Genomic DNA, 24,641 nt, shown 5'->3' on the forward strand with positions numbered 1-24,641 from the left:
AGAACTGAGACTGAGAGACATACAGCTGCAGGTCAAAGGTCAGAAACGCCCGCTCTTTGTACGGGTCAGGAGTTAGTACTGCAGAGGTCAGAGGTCAGCTTGCTGACAAACCATTTAAAACAGTTTGGAGCTAAAACCACAACAGCAGAGGAAAGAAGAGACACTGCAGAGATGATGCAAAATATTGTGTTTTGTTCTCAGCTGTCAAAAAGTGTAACACACGTGTTCCAGCACAGCCTTTGTGTACTTTCACTTCTCCATACTGTCCATTGTAAATCCTGTTTGTTAGTTTTTTATTTCAGTCCATGTGTCCAAAGCAAACTTCTGTCCCACACTTTCTCTGCTGACTCTTCACCGATGCTCAGATGATCTCAGATGATTTCACCAGAACTCATCAAAATTCGGGCTCCACAGAAACCCAGACGTCACTAAACAAGCGTAACAAGCAAAGTGAAAACTCGTCGTTCAGCTTTATTGACCAAAGATAAGCTCACATGTCACCTCATGACACAGACACTTATTTCCACAGCATGCACGAGGACTGACAATAAGTTTCTATATTTTTTTTTCTTCTTTTTTTGTGTCCCGTTTGGATCTTTAGCCATCAGAATTGTTGTCTTAAGGCCAAGAGAGATGCCAAGCGGATTTATTTTACCAAGTGGATCATCATGGCCTTGCCATATTGGTCCATGTGATTGACCTTTATTATAATTATGAATTTATTTTATTTTCGGTTGCTACAAACGGGACAGACATGACTGGGGGATAGGACAGGGGGAAAGAATGAAAGAAAGAGAGGGAGAGAAAGAAAACCAAAGGGGAGAAGAGACGGTGAGAAGGGGGGGAAGAGAGAAAAAAAACACAAACAAAACACCTGGGTCACCTGTATGGAGAAAAAAAACAGAAGAGAAAGCAAACAACAAAGAGCAACATAATAAAAAAACAGCACCATCACAATAAACTAGCTAGCAGTAGATAACAGTAGATACTAAATAATAAACGATATTGTGCAGCACGCAAGATAGACAGCGCACAATGTGCTTTGAGGCAGCAGCCAAGAAAGGTGTAGTCCGCGTCTGTGAACACCCATGTGTACACCTGTGTGCATACCTGTGTGGATCAGCATGCTTGTATTCCAAAGGTTTCTCCATGTAATGATCTGCTAGGGAGTGTGGGGAGCCACAGCCCCGTCCACCAGGGCATGAAGCAGGTATGGAGGAGATCCAGGCCCCAGATATCCAGAGACCCCAGAGTACAAGGACCCGAGGAGGACCACCAAAGGGGGGGGAACCGTGCCACCCTCCTGGGAAGAGCTGAGTAAAGCCCCAAAGGAGAGGTCACCCCGCAGCTACGGAGCAGAGGCCAGAGGGGGTTGCAGTGGCGTGCCCGCGGGCTCTGCCGGCAGCCAGCTGTGCCAGAGAGGACCGAGCTTCAGGCCCAGAGGCCAGAGGCCTGAGGGCATCCCACCCCCCGGAAGGAGCCCAGCCGGGCCACAGGTGCCAGGCCCCGCCAATCGGCCACCAGGAGTGAGCCGGTACATACATGAGCGCCCAGCCCCAGACGACAAGGACCACCAACACACCAATGTCTGAGGGCATCAGCCACCGGCAGGGAGTGTGGTGAGGGGAGATAGGCCTCCGTACTTTAGAGGGCCTGAGATGTACCCAGAGAGGTGGAGTCTAAGACCCAACCTGACATATAGACACAGACGAACAGGCACACGCGGACACAAATGTGCATTCCCACCCCCATATGCACAACCAAATACTCGGCACTCACCCAACGTGTAGACAGACACAAATAGACACTGCACAGACAGTCGCACTCCCCAAACATACTCTATATCCCAGGTCCAGGTACCCCCGCCCTCAGAGGGGCAAGCCGCACCTAGACCCAGGACATGTAACCCTTCTCTCTGGGGTGGAGGCAAGCGGACCACCTCCTTATCTGCAGTAGCAGGGAGGCCCTGCATCCCAGACCCCAGTCTGACGACCAGCACCTCCTCCCAGCCCCCCAGCCCTGACAGCTAACAGAACCGGGGTGAGTGAAGACACCAAACCTCCCTACGCCCGCTCATATGTAGTGTTGCTGTGTGCTGTTCTAAAGTGCATTTAAAACTCAGGAGAGCATGGTACTAGCTTCCTCTCAGAGAGCAGCACGGCTCTTCCCGAAAACCCTTAGTGTCTAAATGCATTTAAAATTGAGGGTAGGGCACCAGCGCCAGAGGTGGGTTGGAGTACACCGACCATCCTCTGGATGCTGTAAAACGTGCCCACCCCCTATATGTATGTGTTATGTGAGAGTGTGAGTAATGTGGATGTCTAGGTTGCAGAATAAAATTGAGGCACAGGCGGCCAGAAGGGGACAGAGGGGGAGTGCCTCCCCTGCACCCTGGTGACATACCTGCACCCCAAGCCCTGCGTGTGTGGGTGGGTGTGGTAGAGCGGGAATAGGGAGGCAGCTAAGGATGGGGAGGGAAGAAAGGGAGGGGCAAGCGGCCCCTCCCTGGGGCCAGCTCCCCCCCTGACCCCAGTAGGCACCTCCACACTCTGGAACCCACCAGGGCAAGGGGGCCCAGGCCCATCCGGACCGGGGCCCGCAGCAGCAGCACCGCCCAGCCCCACAGAGTCCGGGGCAGCCCACCCGACTCCACCCCAGAGAAAACTGCACCCACCCCGTCATCCAATCATCTCCCAAACTACACAAGACAATAGACACCCAGGTTGAGTTCATTCTCCACCTCTCCCATATCTCTCCCCCACCTGCAGAGTGAGCTCCTGTAGTGAGGAGACCACCTGCAAAGATATAACAACCTCCCCACCAGTTAGAGAGCCCCCTAGTTGGGCCGATGCACCAGAGGTCCCCTGCACTGGGGCTGAGCCCCCCTGCACCCACCCGCCCACTGCTCCGGCGACACAACAGCCAGGACCCAAGCCCCTAAGGCCCGGCCAGCACCCCAGACCGGGGGGGCGGAGCACCCCCAGACCCCCAAGCCTCCACGCCCGTCCCGGACCCTCCCAGGGGCAGCCAGGCTACCAGGCCAGTAACCAACGTCCGCCAGCACAGACCCTCCCCCATCTCCGCTGTACGCAGCCACAAGGAAAACACCATCCAAGAGCCCCAGAGCTCCTAACCAGGTCATGGCCGCATCCCCCAGGTTAGTCCCTCTAGGGAAACGTCCCTAGGGACTCCCCAGAGAAACTACATTTTCTAAGAACTGTCTGACGTTCACCTCTCACTCTCAGAAAGTATACAGACTTCCTTTGATTCACTAGTGAGATAAAATGCATTTCTTGGACAACATGACTTTGATATATTTGTTTTCCAGGAGCAAAGGTCTGTTTATACTGGCGAGCGATGCAGGCAGGAGGACTCTTTACACTGTGACTGACTAATCAATCTCTTCATCATGACTTCTGCTGTCATGGTTTTAAACCTGCGCAGTGGAGAAAAGAAGCTGAAAGAAGCTTCCTGCAAGTATCTGATGTGTCTTTAAAGAACTAAATCCTCCTCATCCTCACAGATACTCCCTCCTTAACCAGTTTCTTAAACTAGCTAACAGGTGGAGCGACACCACTGCGTACCAAAGGTTATAAAGTTAACCACACAGCAGACACTCTCGGTACGTCAGCTGTGTGGAATCGAGTTGTTCTTGCATTAATACACATACTGAAGTAACTGCCATGAGAAAGGTGAACTGAAGCTTTGATGCTAAAGTTAAGAACCTTTTGTTCACACTGGCAAGTGTTCAATGTTACCATTTATGCCAGTTTATTAATAAAGTACTTTTAAAAACAGCAGCAGGGCTGACAAAAGTGCAATAAAACCAAAAATCTATGAAACAGCAAATAATGAAATATTTTCATTTCAAGACCTTTTTATTAACTCTTCTCCGGCCTTTATAGCACATTTACTTGTCTTACACTCTTTCAGTTGATATGAGTGACCAATATCTAATTCATTAGCTCACTAGTGCTTTACTGTTATATTCAGTCTGCTGACTGAGATCAGGTGACATTAAAAAAATCGCTAGTGAATGAAATGTGAAAACAAAAATCATTGTGATCAAAGCTCTCTTGTTTGCTCTGAGGCACTAAAGCCTGCACAGGTAATAAGCTTCTTGGCTTTAAGTGAGGATTTCCATTCGTTTGCAAGCAAATGAAGAAACAAAAGTTTGTACGGACTTTAGCGCTCTGTTGTCCTCATGTGTGGATGTCACATTTTATTTTACTGCCCATCTAGTTTCATAACCACATGTCCAACTTAGGGTTGCAGGAAAGGGAGCTCGAGGGATTTAACAAAAGAACTGCTTTAACTGCTTACTGGCTGCGTTCAGCTGTTACTCACAGGGCACCACAGTGGGTGACTGTTCATGTGTGATTGGACACATTTTTAGGCCTGATGCCATTTCTGACACAACCCAAAAGAGATGTTTTGTCTCCTCCTGAGATTCAGCTGCTGAGCTTCCACTTGGTAGGCAAATGTGTAAAGAACTATATTCAGGGGCGTTTTTAGCCCGTTTTGGGCGGTGCTTCCCAAAATGGATCAAAGCACCCCCAAAGATTTATTACTTTTTTGACAATATTTGGTGTTTGTGTGATACACTACAAAAAATATAGAAAGTATACAGTACTTGGTTGAGATGTAATCTTTTAACAACAGAAGTATAGATAACCCCCTCCCAGAATGGTTTGTTCCAGCTCGCCTCTTCCCTGCTCTGGCTCTGGTGCCCTTTGTGCCAGAGAGATGGTGGCTGAGACGCAGCAGAGCGGAGGTGGAAGTGCCTGGCTTAAAACAGGACATGTTAGCTGCATTTAACCTTCAATTACTCTTTATATAGTTGGTAGGAGTCAGACCATGTTTCTGTTTACCTGAAAAACATTACACCAGGTAACCTGCTGGGTTAAAAACGTGTTTTCTGACGATGTTTGTCCGTAGCCTGCTGTTGTTACCACTGTCCTGTTAGAAAAGGAAGGAATGAGAGAAGCTGCTCATTTTGTCATATGTGCCGATATTAAACCCAAGGTACTTACCAGCTAACTGACTGGATTCCCATTAACCTTATAACTCCTGTTGTGTGTGTGTGTGTGTCAGTCAGGTTCATAAAGGATATAGGGACGTTTTTTCAAAAAAAGCAGCAACATTCAGGTAAAAATGAAAGAACAAATGATCCGTCAATAAAGGATAATGTTGGATCAGTGTTTCAGTATTTATGTCTTTTATTTGATGTTCATGTGTTTGGTTATTTGCCTTTTGGTTGAAAGTACACTGAGGGAGGACTTTTTTATTAGTGATTTCAATAGTCCTTATATGAAAGAGACAGGAGAGGAACTTCTCTTCCAGTATGGTAAGACTCGTCAGCAGCAGACCAGGGAGGAGGCTCCTATCGCAGATCTGTCTCCTCCTGACAGCGCGTCGCCGCACAGTCCCGCCCCACTCCACACCTGAACACGGACTCCCTCGTCTCACCGTCAGATGCAGGCGGAAGGGCATCCCTGCCCTTTTGTGCATTGCAGCCATTGCCACCCACTGTTGCTGTTCCTGCGTTGGGACTGGATCGCCGAACGACTCGCGGCACAGTCAGGCAGCAGTTCCTTCCACACACGTGCGGGCTTGCACGCGTTCCTTTTTCTCCTGCTCACCTTTCGTGCGTCACTCCTCTTTTTGTCTCTGCGCTCACTATCCCCTTTAACAGGTCAACCTGGCGGCTGATAGGCCACCTTGGGGAACGCCCCCACCTCACAGGTGCCTACAATTGTCTGTTTAGTCCACAGTGGATTAAAGGAACATGGTACAACATTAACACACATAATATAAATATAAGGATAAAACCATGCCGTATAAATATCAATAAACAAACATGCAATATAAATATCACAATAAAATCATGCAAATAAAATCCACACTATGTACCAATACACAGATTGATAAAACATAAAAACACAAATTTCCACTGTGTGACATCTGCGTGTGATTATCAGTTCAAAGAGGGAGAGAGGAAAGATGGGAAAGAACAAGGTCAGGAAGAATCAGGTAAGGAAACAGACAGGGAGCAGTGACAGTTACAACAGAAACTGTTAAACTGCTTGAGAGAGTTGATCACCAAACACTGATAGATTTGCCAACCTGAAGGTGAGGTGACGTTAAAATAAAAGAAACAATCTGCAGAGCCAAGACAAGGCTAATCAAAAGGTACTGGCTGAAGCATGTTTATTAAATTGTGTTAAAATGTACAAAACAGTGATGTCATGTTTTGAGACTTGATGAATTTAAGAATCTTATGATTTAATACAGAAATTTGCAGACTTGCACAGAGAGGGTAAAATTAGGATGACGGATAACGGAGACAAAGACAACAGACGACGAGGACAGGAAGGAACAGGGGTTTAAATGCACCAAGGAGACAGTCAGAGAGAACTTGGGACAACTGGAGGCATGTAGGGATGCAGGGACTGACAGAGACAGGGAAGACATCTCATCGTGACGAGTAAAGTTTATCTTGCCTGGCTGGGCAGCTCTCTGGGTGCTCAGCACCCCCAAAGCTCTGATCCTAGAATCGCCCCTGGTTGAGACGCATTTTCTCTAAACACCGGGTCTCTGTGGCTTTTAAACACCTAAACACGCTGCACCAAAAACTGGTCCACCCCAAGGATCGGGTCCCCCGACACAAACAGAGTAACATAGTGTACGCTGTTAAGTGCAGGAGGATTGCCAGGATTTATACATCTGGGAAACCAAACAACCTCTGGCTAAGAGGATGGCACAACACAGAAAAGCCACCTCGTCAGGCCAGGACTCTGCAGTCTGTTTACACCTACAGGCCAGTGGACACTCTTTCAAGGATGAGGATGTAACATCCTGGACAGGGATGAACGCTGGTTTGAGGGCGGAGTCAAGGAGGCCATTCACGTGAAAAGGGAAAGACCATCTCTGAATGGAGGAGGGGCCTAAGGGTACATCTGTCACCATCTTACATGCTGTGATTGCAGCCATTCCCCAGCTCTCTGTGAATGGGACTCATGGACATTAATCAGTGGTTGTTGATCAATGGTCATGAGAATTTGCATAATTAAGATTAAGGAACTGACCTCAGCCCCAGTGGGCTGGTTTCAGTCATTATGCAAATGTCCTGTTTATAAGACTGAAACCTGCAGCTGAGACTGAAGACGTCACCTGATGATGACGAAACGTTTCTCCCACAAAACGCTACGTCCAGATGAACAGAACCAACTTTTGGAGACTCGTCTCTTGTACTGACTCACAGTTTTGTGTCTCTTGCAGCTGTTTCATCAGGCATGTTTGTTGTGACCCAGAGTCCAGATGTTTCTGTCATGGAGGGAGAGACCGTAAGCATCACCTGCTGCTGGATAAGAACGTCTGAAAGATTCAGAGTGGCCTGGCTGAAAAATCAAACAATAATTAAGAGAGAGACCAACGCAAATCAATCTCCAAGTCTCTGAAAAAGGAGGCAAAGACTCATCTTTGAACATTTCAAACATCAGAGGATTCAGGAACATACATCTGTAAAGTGACTGTGGAGATTCCATCTTTCACTGTGTCTAAAGGAAATGGGACCATCATCACAGGCAGAGAGAAGACGGTGAATAACAACAAGCACACAGACTCCAGTGAGTGAACACGTTCAGTTTGGTGACCAACACGCCTCCAAAATATGTGAACATGTCGTCTTTTACAGATTAAACGCTGTCACATAAAAGTTTAGTCTGTCACGTGTCTGTGCTGTTACCGTACATGTGGCAGCCTTTGGTCGTCTGAAGGGACGATTAATGAACATTGAATCCTCCAAACCAGAGCGATGAAACTACCCGAACGTCTGTCAGCTGAAAACCTTCAAACTTACAGACGTTTGTGACGACTGGCTTAGAAAAAACTTTACAAACTTGTTCAGCGTTTTTGGTTTTGTTTTAAATTTATTTGATGATTCCAAAAACACTGCTGATTAAAAATGAATGATTGACTTTTGACTGATTGTCTCATTTAATGAATTAATTAATACTTATCATAGTAAACTCCTCTGGGTTACCATAGTAACACGACCAGTAAAGATGCTTTGGCATGCAGACTGGAGCAGCAGGGATCAAACCACCGACCTTTCTATTGTCAGGTGACCTGCTCCACCTCCTGAGCCCCACTTCTCATGACAAATGACTTCCTTTTCCTTTTCTTTTATTCTCACTGACACTTGAGGATTGATCATGTTTGATTAGAGCTGCTGCTTATTCTGCAGCCACAGGATGTGCCGAGGCTCAGGGAGGGGCAGCCATGTGACCAGTTCGTCTGAGAGAAAGAAGACATCAAAGACGTGCTGTGGAAGAGCCAGATATGAATAATAACTAATGATTAAACACATAGAGGTGTATTAACACACAGTGAGTGAAGAAGAAACACCCAGTGCATCATGGGAGTCCCCCAGCAGCCTACACCTATTGGGTGGTTGTTACATGTACAAGATTCAAACTTGTGATTTGAACTAAATAATTTCATGTTTCTGTGGTGAACATAATTAAATCATGGAGCATCTGCATGAAATTCAGACACTTAATTCTTGTTCTTGTTGAGATGGCAGGATACAATCTAGTAAGAGTGGTTAGTTACCTGGACTCACGAAGTTCACAAGATCACATTAGATGTCAAACTGCAGGAAAATCACTGGAGTTTTCAGCAGCAGACAACTACGCCCACAACAACAGATTTTTTTGAGTGTAACTAAGGGAGGATTCAGGGTCACCTGGTCCAGCCCTAACTATATGCTTTAGCAAAAAGGAAAGTTTGAAGCCTAATCTTGAAAGTAGAGATAGTGTCTGTCTCCCGAATCCAAACTGGAAGCTGGTTCCACAGAAGAGGGGCCTGAAAACTGAAGGCTCTGCACGTGGGGTCAAAAATGACCCCAGGGGTTGTTTTTCTCCAAAATCTTTAAAATGCAAAGTTGTAATATATTCATATTCCAGGTATTCCTCATAAAATATGTTTGTAACATGAGGCCATTTGCATTTTTATTTATTTTTTCATTAATTAAAAAAATGCAGTTTTTGTATCACTACCCCACTCTTCCACAAGTGGGGTTAAAAATGACTCCAAGCAGTTCCTATGGAATCTTCTATGAAACTTTCATTCTTAGCAACTCTGACTGTTCCACTTACACTTCTGATGGATCAAGAATTAATTTTTGCACAGTAACGTACATGATTTATAGTCAGGGCTGCACATAAGTGGTCCGCAGGTGTGCATTCGCTGTCAAAATATGAGCATTCCCGGAAATTCAGAGAATACACACTTCTTTTGCGGTGGAGGAACACCTGTCACGGTCCTGGGTCTCCTGACCCAGCGTTTTTAGTTATTTGTGATGTTTGTATTTTTGTACTTGTGTGAGTTATTCTATGGTTTCTAGTTTCGATCCCTTGCCCTTCATGTTGCTCTGTGTCCCCTCTGTTCTGTGTAGTCTGTGTCTGCATGTTTGAGTTCCCCTCTGTGTCTCTCGGTTCTTAGAGTCCTCCGCCTTATGGTTTATGTCTCTGTGTTTCTTAGTTGCTGTCTCCACTGTGTCAAGTTCGTGTCTCTGTGTGATCCTTCCTGTTTTACTTTGAAGGTCCGTGTCTTATGTGAATGTGTCCTGCTTTGCTTGTCTCGTCAGTCCTGATTTCTCCCAGCTGTGCCCTCCTTCTGTGTCTCATCCCCCTCGTTACTCCCCAGTGTATTTAAACCCTGTGTTTCTCTGAGTCAGTGTCGTGTCGTCCCTCTTGCTGTGTGTGATTCTCCCCGTGTCTTCTGGAATGTGTTATAATTAGCATTTCCCAGTTTAGTTTTGTATTGCTTGTGTTCTGTTTTCCAGCAATAAAGCTGTGCTTTTGAGTTCAAGTTCTGTCCCCGTGAGTTTGCGTTTGGGTCCAATCCCTGCCTGCCACACAGCGTTTCATGACAGTACGACGTGACCACAACATGGACCCAGCAGACTTACCCGGGGAGAGCGATCTGATACGTGTCCAACGCCTAGTCGAGTGGATAACCCACACTTCAAATACACGGGCAAAGATTGTGGGAATAAATGCTATCGAAGCAATCCTCGGAGGAAATTCCCATCTCCGCCAGGTCAGAGGATGTGTGGACTTATTGGCCAATTTGAGGCGGCGCGAGCTCGGAAAAAATCAGACTTGGCCCAGCAGCAACAGACAACAGCTACCCTGGAGCAGCCACGTCAGCCACACCGGCCGGATGTGGTTTTGCCCGGCCCTTCGGAGCCGTCTGCGAGGAAGAAACGACGATCACGGCGCCAGCGCGCCACCCCACAGCCGGACGTTCGGACTTGTACATCGCCGGCTGTGGTGAGTAAGGACTCTTTTTCTGTGTCGAACCGTGGGACTATTCGTTCAGGGGTTGTGTTTTGTGCTACGGATGGTAATGTGAACAGTTTATCAGCTGCCCAGCCTCCTGAAGCTCTCTTAGCTGCCCAGCTACAAGCTGCGTCTCCTGTGTCCCCGCTATCACAGCCATTAACTCCACCACAAGCTCCATTTTCACCTCTACCATCGCTTCAGTCATCAGTTCGGTCTGCCGCTCAGTCACCCTTAGCTCCATCTTCCACACTACCATCTGTTTCTCTTCCGCCACAACCATCACTACACTCAGCCATTCAGGCTGCTACTCAGTCAGTCATTCAACCTATAGCCCTGCCATTAAGACACTCTGTAGCTGAGCCATTAGCCATCCAACCCGCAGCCAATTCAGCTGCTCCTCCACCCGTTACACCTCCACCACAACCGTCACTGCAGTCTCCAGTTCAGTCCCCTGCAGCTCAGCTTTCCCCAGTGCAGTCTCCAGTGTCCCCAGTGCAGCCTCCCTTAGCACAGTCATCCACTCAACCACCAGCACCACAACCGTCACTACCTCTAGTTCATTCCCCTGTGAAGTCATTAACTCCACCACCTACTCCACTCTCACCACCACCGTTACTACAGACATCAGTTCAGTCCCCTGTGCAGTCATTTACTTCTCCACCATTAGCAGCTCAGGTCCCCGTGTGTCCAGCAGCTCAGGTCCCCGTATGTCCAGCAGCTCAGCTCGCACCTGAACCTTTGGCCCAGTTCCCCGTAGCAGTGCAGTTTTCTAGCCAGCTTAACGTTGAGCCCGGGGTCCCAATTCTCTCTGGCTCTACATCAGCTCCTGCTGGACGCTCGGATGAGCTCATCCAGCACTCCGCGGCTCCCGTGCCGCCATCTACCTCGTCCGCTGGGGGTTCCAGTGAGCCCAGCCAGCACCTCCTCGTCTCCGCTGGAGGGTCCGAGGGGCCCGTTCAGCCTCCTGTCTCCGCTGGAGGGTCCGAGGGGCCCGTTCAGCCTCCTGTCTCCGCTGGAGGGTCCGAGGGGCCCGTTGCTCCACCAGCGTCATCAGCTTCAGCGTCGCCTGGTCCAGCTCCAGTGTCATCAGCTTCAGCGTCGCCTGGTCCAGCTTCTGCTTCGTCAGCCTTGTCTGGTCCAGCCTCCTCCGAGCCTTCATCCCCGTCTGGTCCTGCCTCGCCTGGTCCTGTGCCCACCGAGCCTCGGCCGGTACGCCTGACACTTAAGAACTGCCGCTGCCTTCCGCGCGGCCGGCCCCCTGAACTGCTCCATCGTCTCCTTCGCCGCCGCCGTTGCCGTCCGCATAGTCGGCCCCCTGAACTGCCCTGTGTTTGGGCTGTTTTCTTGGGCTCCGGTGTTTGCTGTGCTCCGCTTTTGTTATCTAAAGTAACACGGCTGCTATGAGGCCAGCTAGGATCCCTGTGGCCCTACAAATGATCCAGGACGGATGGGATGAAGAGCCCATTGGAGGCATTGACTCAGAATCTCACATCTAAGATATAGAGGACCCAGACTATTGCCCCCCCCCCCCACTGAACAAGGCCTGTCAGATACAGAGGAGTCCTCTGAAGAGGAAATAAATATTTAGTCTAACAGAATAAGCCCCTCTTACTGCTCTAGCCACAATATTCTGAATTAGTCGGCCAGGGCTTGCACCTGGGTTTAGTACTTTCTCCCCAGTAAATGCATGGAAGATGTTCATGTCTGATAATTTAATAGAAGAGGTGCTGTCATACACAAACATGGAGGCACAAAGAGTAGCCACAGACAGGGGAAAGAGTGGAAAAATGTAATCAAACATAAGCTCCTGGCCTTCATTTGATTGACCATTCTTGCAGGAAGTGAGAAGAACTGGGATGTACCAGTCGGTGTGTTTTTTGGGAATTCTCTGCATAACCCATTGTACAAGACCACTATGTCAATTCAAAGATTTAAAGATTTCGCCGTTTCTTGCACTTTGAGGACAAGAGGACCAGAGCCTACCGACTGAAAACAAACCACATGGCAGCTTTCTGCTACATATGGGACCTGTTCCTGGTCAACTGCAGGCAGAAATTCATCCACAGTGATTGTGTTACAGTGGATGAACAACTTGTGCCTTTCAGAGGGAAGACCCAGCTTCTGCAGTATAGGCCGAGCAAGCATACAAAAGTGATACAAAAACTGAAAATTAATGAAAAAATAATTAAAAATGCAAAGGGCCTCATGTCACAATCATGTTTTATGAGAAATACCTCAAATATGAAAATATTACAACTCTTCGTTTTAAAGATTTTGAAGAATAACAACAGAGTTTATAGCAAAATGCATTGTTTCTATTTGGGGTCATTTTTGACCCCACTCGTGGAAGAGTGTAGGTATTGGTAGGTTGTGCATCCAAGGGTTAAATACTCTAGGAACAACAAGTAGGCCTGCAGTGTGAGAGCAAAGTGCTCTAATAGGGTGATATGGTACTATAACAGGGGTCCCCAACTCCTGGACTCCGGTCCAAATCCAGACCCCAAGAGGATTTTGTCCGGATCACAAAGCAGTTTCTCATTTACCGCGTAGTTGGATAGTTTCTTCCTGCCGGCTGCCGTGGCTGACTTTTGAACTGGCGCGACACGCAGCTATGCAGGTTAGCATCATGCTGGTCCACTCTCCCAGCCAGCTGTTGGCGGTAATGCACCACCAACTGCCAATAAAACGACAAAGAAGAACAAGCTATGTGGGTATGTGAGTTGATAGGTTACTATCTTGGGCGCTTGCGCTTGCTGAGTGGATGAGTAAAAGAAGATGGCTTTGTCAAAAATACTTATAAAGTTATAAAGAGTGGAAGTCTGAAGAGCTGTTATGAAATCAAACATAAGAACTTCAACCAAAACTGTGCGCCTGGGTCTGACGGTAGAACAAGAAGAATAAATGAGGTATGAGCGGCTACACGGCTGATAACAGTCTGTGACAGCACAACAGCATACGAGTGTTCACTGTGAGCACGGTGGATTTTAGGAGGACACAAAAAGACTTTCACTGACTGGAAAATGATAAAGAGTGAAAGGAAGCTGCAGCAGAAACACTTTTTAGTTTGGAAGAGAAACAATGTAACACTTTTAGATGGAAACAAAGTAAAGTGCAACAATTTACCTTCAATAAAAAATAAATTACATCCTTACTAAAACTATAAACATTTGAACCGTTTGATACTGAAAAATAAAATGAAATAAACTCCATAAACAATCAAAATGAATTCAAACTGATCAGCAACATTAACTCAGGAGCACAATATATGAAACACTTTAACCTACAAAACAAAAACGAATCAAACAGTTTGTGCTGATTTCTTTCTTTGATCAAAATAACAAAGTCAGCATTAATGGCTCCGACGAGCACGTTTTGCAGTGCACAGCTTTTCAAAGCAGCTTTGAAGCAGGATCCTGCAGCTCTCAGCTGCTGCTCAGTGTTTAGCTGGGACCTGGACTTGGTCTGCAGCAGCAGCAGAGAAGCCTCACAAAGATGAGACTAAAGGAAGAAGAACGCCCAGAGCCTGCTGCCCTCAGAGTGGATACTGCTTCTCTACACTCAGCCAGAATCCACTCAGTGTCTGTGATGTGAACTGCAGTCTCAGTGTGGAGTCAGACGTCAATGAACTGGTTCTGCTCTGCAAAGCTGAAACCAGTTGGAGCTGGTCATGCTGGGAACTGTTTTCATGGAAGTCCTTTTAAAAGTATCCCATCAGTGATGAAATATGCTGCTTGATATATGGAGTCACTGAGGCGGCATCATCATCAGTAGTGTCAACAAATTCATGCAGGTTCTCCAATGAATCTGTGTCTCCTTCATCGAGTCTCCTGCCCCACACTGCAAGCTTTCAGTGACAGAGCTGATCTTGTGACCTGAGGGAGGTTTTTATCTTTCCCTTGAAGCTGTAGATTTACTTCATTTCCAAATATGTCACTCAGGTAGGCCACTTTTGCCAGCAAGCTCTCATCACTAACTCTGCGACTTCATACTTGTGCTCCTGCTCCAAAAACATCTGATCTGCTCTCTGAGCTCAAAAACTCAGGACAAGACTTTTCCTGGTGACAGCCGCCTGGCTTCACTGTGAAACAGCACAGCTTGATGTTCGGCTCCATCTCCTCACAGACAGCAGAGACACTCTTGTTTTTACTGGTCTGGTCTTTATAAAACCGACTACACCAATAATTTCAGTCATAACCTCACTGAATTCAGAGGAAAGCTGCTCGCAGTGTGAAACACTCCAGCAGAGGGCGCTGTTAAGTCCTTATTGTAACACAGTTACTGTGTGCAGTTAGACTTCATACATAATCTGCACTTATTTCCATCAGACATGCTGTCAGTAAATGATTGGTTTCTATTGATTCTACTTCCTGTTGACTAGTTTGATGACAGTGAAACAATCACAGCTGATTGTGTGATGATGTAAACTGTCACTGTTACATTCAGTGTGTGTGACATAATGTTAGTGCAGGCTGATAACAGCCTGGTTCTGTTAGAAACACATGAACGTGTCCATAGATCTGTGTGTGTTTAACATGAGAGCTTCAGCCCTGCTGATGTGTTAAATAAAGACATGCAGGAAAACTGATGAGACTCTGAAATAACTCTTTATATTTATAATGTAACTCTGCATCAAAAGAACAACAAAGGATCCCAGACAGGTTTCTGTGAACAAAGACCATTCTGATGTTTCTGTCTTTCTAACAGTTTGACATTATTAGTAAACAGACTGCAGTGAGCAGCATTTATAAAGAGCTTATATATAAAGATATGACAGCTGTTTGACAAGTTTATCACTCTGTGTTCGGACCTGATCAGTCCAGCTGTTTACTTGAAATATGTTCATTTTGGGGTGGGTACAGTTTCCTCTGCGGTGGGGTAGGGTGGGCTGCCCCGGGTCCTGTGGGGCTTGGCAGTGCTACCGTAGGCCCCGGTCTGGATGGACCTGGGCTCCCTTGCCTTGGTGGGTACCAGAGGACGGGGGTGCCTACTGGGGTCAGCGAGGGAGCTGGCCCTAGGGAGGGGCATCCTCCCCTCCCTCCTTTTCCTCCCCATCCCCGGCTACCTCCCTCTTCCCGCTCCACCACACTCACCCACACAGGTAGGGCCTTGGGGTGCGGGTGTGTCACAGGGGTGCAGGTGAGACATCCCCCCCCCCCCCCCCCTCTCTGTCCCCTTCTGGCCACCTGTGCCTCAATTTTATCTCACAACTTAGACATCCACATTACTTACACTCTCATAACACACACATATATATAGGGCCTTGAGGGTGGGCACGTTAATGGCGTCCAGTGGACGGTCTGTGTACTCAAACCTACCTCTGGCCCTGGTGCCCACCTCTCAACTTTAAATCCATGTAGACATTGAGGGTTCTCGGGAGGGGCCATGCTAACACCTGCTGCTCTCTGGCAGCAGCACCATGCTCTCCTTTGTTTTAAATACACTTTAGACAAACACGCAGCAACACTACACATGAGCAGGAGGAGGGAGGTATGGGGTCTTCACACACCCCCGTTCTCTGCTAGCCATTGGGGCGGGGGGGCTGGGAGGAGATGTTGGCTGTCCGATTGGCCTCCCTGCTGCTGCGGAGCCTGGGACGGTCTGCTTGCCTCCACCCCAGGGGGAAGGGTAACATCTCTTGGGTCTGGGTTCTGTTTCCCCCTCTGGGGGCGAGGGTACCTGGACCCGGGGTATAGAGTATGTTTGGGGAGTGTGATTGTGTGTACATGTCCATTTATGTCAGTCCTTACGTTGGGTGAGTGCTGAATGTTTGTATATGTGTGCATGAGGGTGGGAACGCATGTTTGTGTCTGTGTGTGCCTGTTTGTCTGTGTCTATATGTCAGGTCGGGTCTTAGACTCCACCTCTCTGGGAACTCCCAGGCCCTCCAAGGCCTATCTCCCCTCACCACACTCCCTGCTGGTGACTGATGCCCTCAGGGGTCGGTGCATTGGTGGTTCTTGGTGTCCGGGGCTGGGCGCTCAGGTATGTACCGGCTCACTCCTGGTGGCTACCTGGCGGGGCCTGGCGCCTGTTGCTCGGTCAGGCCTCCTCCGGGGTGCGGGGGGCCCTCGGGCCTCCGGCCTCTGGGCCTGCGGCTCGGTTCAGCTGGCTGCCGGCGGAGCCGTTGGGCACGCCGGTGCAGCCCCCTCTAGCTTCTGCTCGGTGGCTACTGGGTGACGCCTCGTCTGGGGATCCTCAGCCCTTCCCATGAGGGTGGCACAGATGCCCCTCCGGTGGTCCTCCTTGGGCTCTCGCACTCTAGGGCCTGGATCTCCTCCATGCCTGTTTCATGCCCTGGGGGACGGGGCTATGGCTCGCTACATCCTCTTGCAGACCATTACATGTGGAAACCATTTGAATACAAGCGCGCTGATCCACACAGGTGTGCACACGGGTGTTCACTGTTCGTAGACTTAAATTATACCTTTCTTGGCTGCTACTTCAAAGCACATTGTGCGCTGTCTGTCCTGCGTGCTGCACAACACATTATTTGACCACAAGTGTCTGTGAAGGTTCTCAGTCATCCAGGTCATCGTAGTCAAAGGAGCCTCTGTCAGCAAAGAGGCACAGAAAAGAAGATCAGACATCAGCGAGGGAGGATAAGAAGGACAGACGCAACAACATTGTCATCCCCTATGTAGCCGGTGTATCAGAGAAACTCAGGAGAGTTTTGTCCAAGCATGACATCCCGGTGTATTTCAGACCCAGCAACACACTCAGACAAAAACTGGTTCACCCGAAAGACAAAACGCCAAAACACAGACTTAACAATGTGGTGTATGCTGTACAGTGCAGCGAGGAATGCCCAGATCTCTACATTGGAGAGACCAAACAGCCACTTCACAAGCGCATGGCACAACATAGAAGAGTCACCTCCACAGGACAAGACTCAGCAGTCCATCTGCATCTTAAGGATAAAGGACACTCTTTCTAGGATGCCAATGTTCACATTTTGGACAGAGAGGACAGATGGTTTGTGTACAAACACATCACATGTCAGTTGTCAGCAGAAGTGTAGAGAGGACAAAATGTAAGCGCTGAGAACTTCAGAATCTGAGATTTGTCCAGATTTGTAGAGGAACAGATCAGATTTATTTTGTTTATATCATGTTCAGTCTTTCAAAATTAGAAAAGGCAGAATTTGTGTTGTTCAAACACACTGATTCCACAAAAAGACACAAATGTGAAATTGCCTAGCTAACAGTTACAGAGCTACATGATGATAATTATATGTGAAGACATCTGCTTTTTTAAAATATAGCTCCATGCTTGCATTTACATCTGTGACCATCGGAGGGCAGTAAGCACTCATTAGTCTGTTCCTCTTTACTGATGTCAGTGTTTCTGTCAGTTTAATAATATCTGTGTTCAAATATGTTTCAAATAAGTTCAGTATTCCAACATTGAAATGAACTTCATCATCTCAGCTGAACTGAGCTTCAGAGAAACACTGCATACTGATGTCTGTGAAGCTTTGACAGAAAAACAGTTTAAAACATCAAGTGATTGAATCCATGAATCTAAAAATGTGTTTCTGAGTGAAAGAGACAGACGTGTACAGACTGAACTATCTGTTAAAGGACACTAACATGATACTCTTTAAACTAAACTACACACAGACACACTGAGGAACCACATGAGACTGTAAATCCAGGATAAAGAGGTTCAGTGAATGTGGTGTGGAAGGTGTGGAGGTGGATCAGAGAGTCAGAGGAGACTCTGTAGAAGGACACAGTGCCAGCAGGACAGTCCACATACACTGCTACTCTGTTAGAGACAGAGGAAGAGGAGGTGGAGATGGGTGTTTCTCTGTTATTGTGCCACACAGAGGAATAATGATCAGAGCAGAAAAGACTCCAGGACTGATCATTTCCACCAAACACACAGTCATCACTCCTTCCTTTCCTTTTGATTCCTCTGTAACTCACTGATATCCAAGCCTCTCTCGTCCACTCGACCTCCCAGTAACAGCGACCAGTCAGACCATCTCTACACAGCAGCTGTTCACAAACATCAAATCTGTCTGGATGATCAGGATATGACTGAACCTCCTCCACATATGTCACCTTCCTGTTGTTGTCAGACAGTTGGAGCTTTGTGTTCACTGTGTTTGTGTCGATTGTGAGTTGACAGGAATCTGATGGAGAGAACAAACACAATCCAGCTGCAGTTATTGATCCATCATCTGTTCATTGATTGACCCTTTGATGATGCCTCCTGACATGATGAAGATGGTTGAATGTGTGCTGCTTTGTTTTCATGAATCCCATTAAAAACACACTTACACTTCCTCAGACCTGGTCTCAACCACCGGACTCCAGCAGGCTCCACCCTGAAAGGAGGAGGGGGGTCAGAGCAGCACAGTCAGCATGCACACATGGACATTACATGGCTCTCATACACACACTGTTACACACTGATAAAGGAACAGTCCAACATTGTGACACATAAATGTTTAAACTCCAAAAGAGCAAAACTCATAATCACATAACATTTAATCTCCTTTATTAAGCACGATGTCCAGGGAGCATTGACATGTGCCACAGTCAAGGTTCAACACACTGTGACATTCATGCTGTGATGGAGTGGGTGCATATTAAATGTAAAGACTGAGACTGGGTACAAAAACTGATTCAGTACAGGTAGAGTGCAGCAGCCAGTGCATCACATATTTTGAGCTAATGCAGTGGTCATCACACCACATACTGCTTTCTATGTAAAGGAGCCTTCATTCTCAGATTAGGGCTGTTTGTGACCATAAAGTCTGTCTCACAAGGGCAGCCACTGGTCCAGGCGAGGATGCCTCCACAGTGGGATGTCTGAGGGTGCAGACATGGGTGAAGTTAGGACCAGGTGCCAGTGGAACTGTGGACCTCTGGAGATAGGAGTTATTGTTTCACTCCACCAAAAGCAGGAGAGAAAGATGTTTATTAATAATCCTTCTAATTAATAAATGCTCTGTAGAGAAAATTTGTTGAAGGTAAACAAACATAAATGATGGAAACAGCATCAACCAATCACAATGCTGCACTGCAGGAGGAGGTTGTGATTTGTGCAATTACGATAAGAGCTTTTCAAGCAGAGAGAATATGATGTGATCCTCATGATCACTTAGTGTATCCTAACTCTTTGATATTTCTTTTACAAAGATGCTATTAGCTCCACATATTAGAAGATCTGCAATTTCCTCCTGTAAACAATTCTCTCTCTCTCTTCAAATATTTTTATTGTTAAGCACAAATAACAATCACAAATTGTCCCATAGACTGACATTGCTTCCTTTTTACAGTTTTGGCATCAAGAAAAGGGGAGAAACAAAGTGAACAACGACAACAACAAAAAACAAAACAAAAACAAACAAAAAAGAAAAACCCTCCTCCCTACACCCCTCCCTTATCCCAAAGTGCTATCAGCTTATTTTAAGAAATGGTGAAGTCCACATAATAGCTCTCATTTGTTCATAATTTCCAGGTGCCTAATGAGCGGCCTCCAAATCTGATCGAAGTCCTCCAGTTTGTCATTTATAATGTAGCGGATCCTTTCCAGATGAAGAGTATCTGTCAGTACTGAAATCCAGGCTTTCAAGGATTGTACTTCTTTTCCCTTCCATAGGAGGAGAATCAGTCTCTTTGCACACATCAGGCCATAGAACAGGAGGGCAGTCTGTGTGCTTCTTTTAATCTTTGGGCTGAAGGAAGGACACTACTCGGTGTATAAATGCACAATCAACAATCATTTATTTCCATATAATTCAACACTTAAGAGCACAAGAACCATCATGATGGGGAGACCTGCCTGCAGAGGCTCACAGCATGTCTCAAACTGGTGGAGGGTTACTCAAGCTCTTATAGCCTTTAGTGGCCCCCACCTAGTCGTAAAAGCCTAAACATTCACATTCTTTCTCTGTTACGGCGCCTAAGTTATGACCTCGGCTCCCTGTCTTTCTGCTCTCTGTAAAGGTGGGGGTATGGAATGTGGTCTGTTTCTTCTATTATCTGCACAAGGTCCTCTGCACACAACATTCTCTTCATGATTCAGCAGTATGAAATGTCAAGAAACAGTGTAATACATTCAACAGTGTCGAGTAATACAGGTCAATCCAATAGATCTAATGATTTTCACACTCTTTTAAGTCAGAAGTATAATGTAAACTAAAACTACATACTGATCACACACTCTATATTAAGGGGTATAATATGATCTACAGCAGTATCATAATTCAACTACTTTGATTACATATATAAGGTAACATATGATAACCGAATAATCTCACACTTCTCATAAGACAAAGTTCGTGTGAGGTCGAGCCACTGTTAAGGTTCTAATATTGAGGAAGGAGAGTACAAACAACCATGGTCCAGAAGATCTTGGTCAAACAATTGATTTTAATGAATACACGCTTGGGAAGACCACTCTGTACGCAGACAGGAATTGATCTTTGACTTAACCAAAGCATAAACAGATTTTTATAGCATCAGGGTTTGAATTAATGACGCCCCTTCATACGTCACAGACAGAATATATACATACGTCAAATCAAAACCACAATAACTTTTAACACAGTTTAAAAGAACATTATCTCTGTCTCGTCTGGAACACGAGCCCCACATCCTGCAAGACACTGTTCCTCTTTCTTGCAGAGACAACATGACTAATCTCTCACCTATAAATGAGTCTACCGAATGTGTGTGTGTGTGTATATGTCACGACCTCACTCGGCCTCTATGTCACCTCTCGCCTACTAACGCTCACTAACTGTATGTGTGTCTCGTCCTTAAATGCTCTCTCATCTCACCCGTTGCACTTCTGACCTTTCACCAGAACAGAGGCTCATCCTTATGTGTAACAACCTAACTGAAACTATATGTACTATGTTGAATAAATGTTACAATCAAGAACCTCTACTAAAAGCTTAATAAAAGAATATAAAAGTATAACAGACAATTTGAATACCCTAGTTATTCACATAGCCTCGTCTAACCAACTCCTCAGAATAACCTGCACTTAGATTCTGCTTTCGGTTTAATTTCTGCAAACGCTCTGCAAGCCTGCAGTTTCCTGTCACTCCTGACTCTGTACAAAGTGTACTCAAAATCAACAGAATCAGCACATACACACTTAAGGTTATAACAAGCATTCAAAAGCATTTAAGATTATAGATTCAACTCAACAATTTAAAGTGGTTATAACTGCGCCTGTAATAAAGGCTAATTGGGTACCAAAATGTTTAAACATCTGAATGCACTATCAATTGTTGTGATTCGTTCGTTATGGATCAGAGAAGAAAGCAGGCTGAATCCAGGTATAGGTGTCAAAAATAGTGATCTTTATTACATACCTCTAAAACAGAGGCATGGGAAGACAAGCGCACAGTAACAGATCTTCGGCGAGCGGAGGCTCTCCATATCTTTTTATAATATTCATGATGACGTCACACAGACCTTACTGGAAATGATATCAAGTCCCCACAATCCCAAAAGTTTCCCTTATATAGACATCAGATGATAACTTTAAGAGAAAAACAAGTGTGTGATCTGTTGTGCATTTTGTGAAACTGTGAGTCCACTAGAGAAGATGTCCTCCCCTTTGTTAATAAGTGTGTATGTGAGGGAACGTGCGTGTGTTACATAAGTCTGTATATATGTGCACGTTAGTGAGGCCTGACTACGTGCAAAACTGAATGTAACAGTCCAGCTCGAGTGGTGATGGTGATGTTGCAACAGCTTAAGCAGAGAGAAAGAATAATCCAGAACAACCATGTACTACTTAAAGTGATGGAAATATGTGTACATTAATATTTTACTCAGATTAACATAGATCTAAATAAAAGGTTATTCTGTCAACAGATACGACAATGATATATTGCTGATAAACTGATGCAGACTAATGAAGTAATAATGAACTAATAACAGTGCATGTAAATGATATCAGTGAGATTAAAATAACATACATTATCCTAACAACTCCTTTGAAACAATGTAAGACATTCAACATAATACAGGTCAATCTAACAGATCTAATGATTTTTAAGGGTATAACCTGATCTGCAACAATATCATAATGCAACTACTTTGATCTCATATATAAGGGAACATATGATAACAAAATAATCTCCACATTTCCCCCTTTAATCTCTTCTCCCAAAGAGATTCCTTACATCATACACTCTAACGTTGCAACGTCCACATCTCCTGGGTCCCGAGACCCTCCGTCCCCCTTTAACGGGTGGACCTTAGGGGGAATGACCCCTGCCTCTACGCCGTGCAGATGCAAGCAAAGTTAGATTTACACCCATTACAGCAGTTACCGATGACACTCCCATCACTCCCCAATTTTCCCACAGCTTTATTTTGGTGCTCCGGTTTTCCACCCCCTTTTTACCACTTATACCCTTCAAATGTACTTAGAATAGCCCCTCTGTCTAACGGGCTTTTAACCTTTATGCTATTGGTACAGCTACCAGTATCTTCCAGTTGGGTGATTCTCAGCTTCTTTCTTCGACTTCCGGGGTTAGACCACCCTTTAGTCGTTACACAGATCTGGGGATTATTCTGCCCCACTATCAAACAAAGATCTGTGTGTATGTTGTCCGTTTTCACCGCCGTGTCCCCTTTTTTGCCAAGAGCCTCTCGAACCTCGTTGGTCTCTGGTGTTCCTAGTTTTCGCCAACCCCTTCCTGGTTATTGCTGTGGTTATGGGATCCATCCTCTCAAGGAGCCCAAATGACACTTGACCCCAGTTGCTGTGAAGGGTCCTCATATCTCCGTGTCCCCGTCTGGTGTCTGTTCCTTTCTCTGCAAGAAACAGAAAGCCAACACCTCTCCCTCGCTGGCTCTCCTAACCTAATGTTGTTGACTTTGTTTATTCCAATCCTATGCTATACTTATGTGTGTAAGCGTGCATGCATTTAACCCTCTGCACGTGAAGTCAATAGCTCCGATATATCAATCCGATCCGTTGTCGGATGAAGCTTTTGACCTTCACAGACTAAGTGCCTATACCTGTTTTAATTCTTCCTTATATAGAACCCCCTCAGTTTCCGGTTAGTTTTAATTAGTCTCGATTAATCGTTCTAGTTGTATTTTGCAATTCAGCTAAAAAGCAAACCTGTTAAAGTAAACAGCTTATTTACAACCACCTGCAAATCATAAGATTAATAAAAGATTCAGCACAACAGACAAGTATCATGTTCAGGTTTTCTCCAATCATTAAATCACTATTATTGCCGCAATTTGTTTCATTCACCCTTTGGGCAATGTTACTCCAAGAGCCCCCTAATGGCCAGTTAGTGAGCTCTATGTCAAACTGTCCCCAAATTTGTTATTTGTTATTATTACCTGTTTTATTATTATTCTTTATTTTCATGTCACTTGTCTGTTTTCTACTGCACCTTCCTCACGCATTCTTAACAAAAGCAAAGCAAACATTAGCAGCACATTGACCGCGGTCAGCCATCTACCTACCAGAGATGCTATAAAAGATTCCCTGTAAAAAACATCACAGTTTTCAAGACAGGATGTGTCTTATCCAACACCCTCCCAAGAATACAGTGTAATGGCATCACCAACTCCTAACCTAAAACACCGTTTCTTCACACATCAGCCCAGAAATCCTGTAATAGAAAAACCTTATTGGCAAGCATCAACCACTTGTCAACTTAAAAAGAGAGTGTTTTTGATTTGACACATGCATATATTGTATCTGATGACGCATGAGGGGGCGTTAACCCTGATGAATCAAAAGCAATCTGAAGTGTCTTTTTGGGTGGAGATCTACAGCTGGTGTTTCAGATTGTACATCTCCCCACGCTGAGTGTGTTCATTAAAATCAATTGTTTGACAAAGCTCTTCTGGACCATGATTGTTTTTACTCCCCACCTGAATATTTGAACCCTTAAAACTCTAAACCCCCTGGTTTAGGTCGGCAACCTTTCTGATGATGAGTGCATCTAACATTTCCTCAGAAGTCAATGTGCCATATGATTGCATTAGCAATAAATTACACACTTTATAGAACCACTTCGTAGGATTATATTTGTGCGCAGATGTTTGCAGCTATCAGCGAATAGTTATCAGCTATTTTGAAACAAAAAAAGACTTTTTATCCATAACAGCAAATGAACTGTACAACAGAAAATACAAATGCTATTTATGGTCTCCTCACAACAATGATAAGAAAAGTAAACTGGGCCAATATGTCATGTTTGTTAATACAGGGACACACATGTTAATGTGATCTCTGGTCTCCCACTCAGAGACACAGGTCTCCAAGTGTCCAGCATTCAGACCT

General features: G+C 45.8%; 1 protein-coding gene across 1 annotated transcript in view; it reads left to right on the top strand.

Moving 5' to 3' along the window:
• Positions 1-24,641, top strand: part of LOC147336670 (uncharacterized) — a 239,134-nt gene that overhangs the window by 100,053 nt on the left and 114,440 nt on the right. The window contains exon 4 of the mRNA XM_086285537.1: positions 20,414-20,436. Coding sequence (XP_086141663.1) covers positions 20,414-20,436 — 23 coding nt within the window. The remainder of the gene's footprint in view (positions 1-20,413; positions 20,437-24,641) is intronic.

The sequence above is a fragment of the Aulonocara sp. 'chitande type north' Nkhata Bay genome, linkage group LG3, assembly GCF_057382095.1.
Source record: "Aulonocara sp. 'chitande type north' Nkhata Bay isolate Kocher_YH1m ecotype deep benthic linkage group LG3, A_spYH_male_GT1.1, whole genome shotgun sequence".
Lineage (NCBI taxonomy): Eukaryota > Metazoa > Chordata > Actinopteri > Cichliformes > Cichlidae > Aulonocara > Aulonocara sp. 'chitande type north' Nkhata Bay.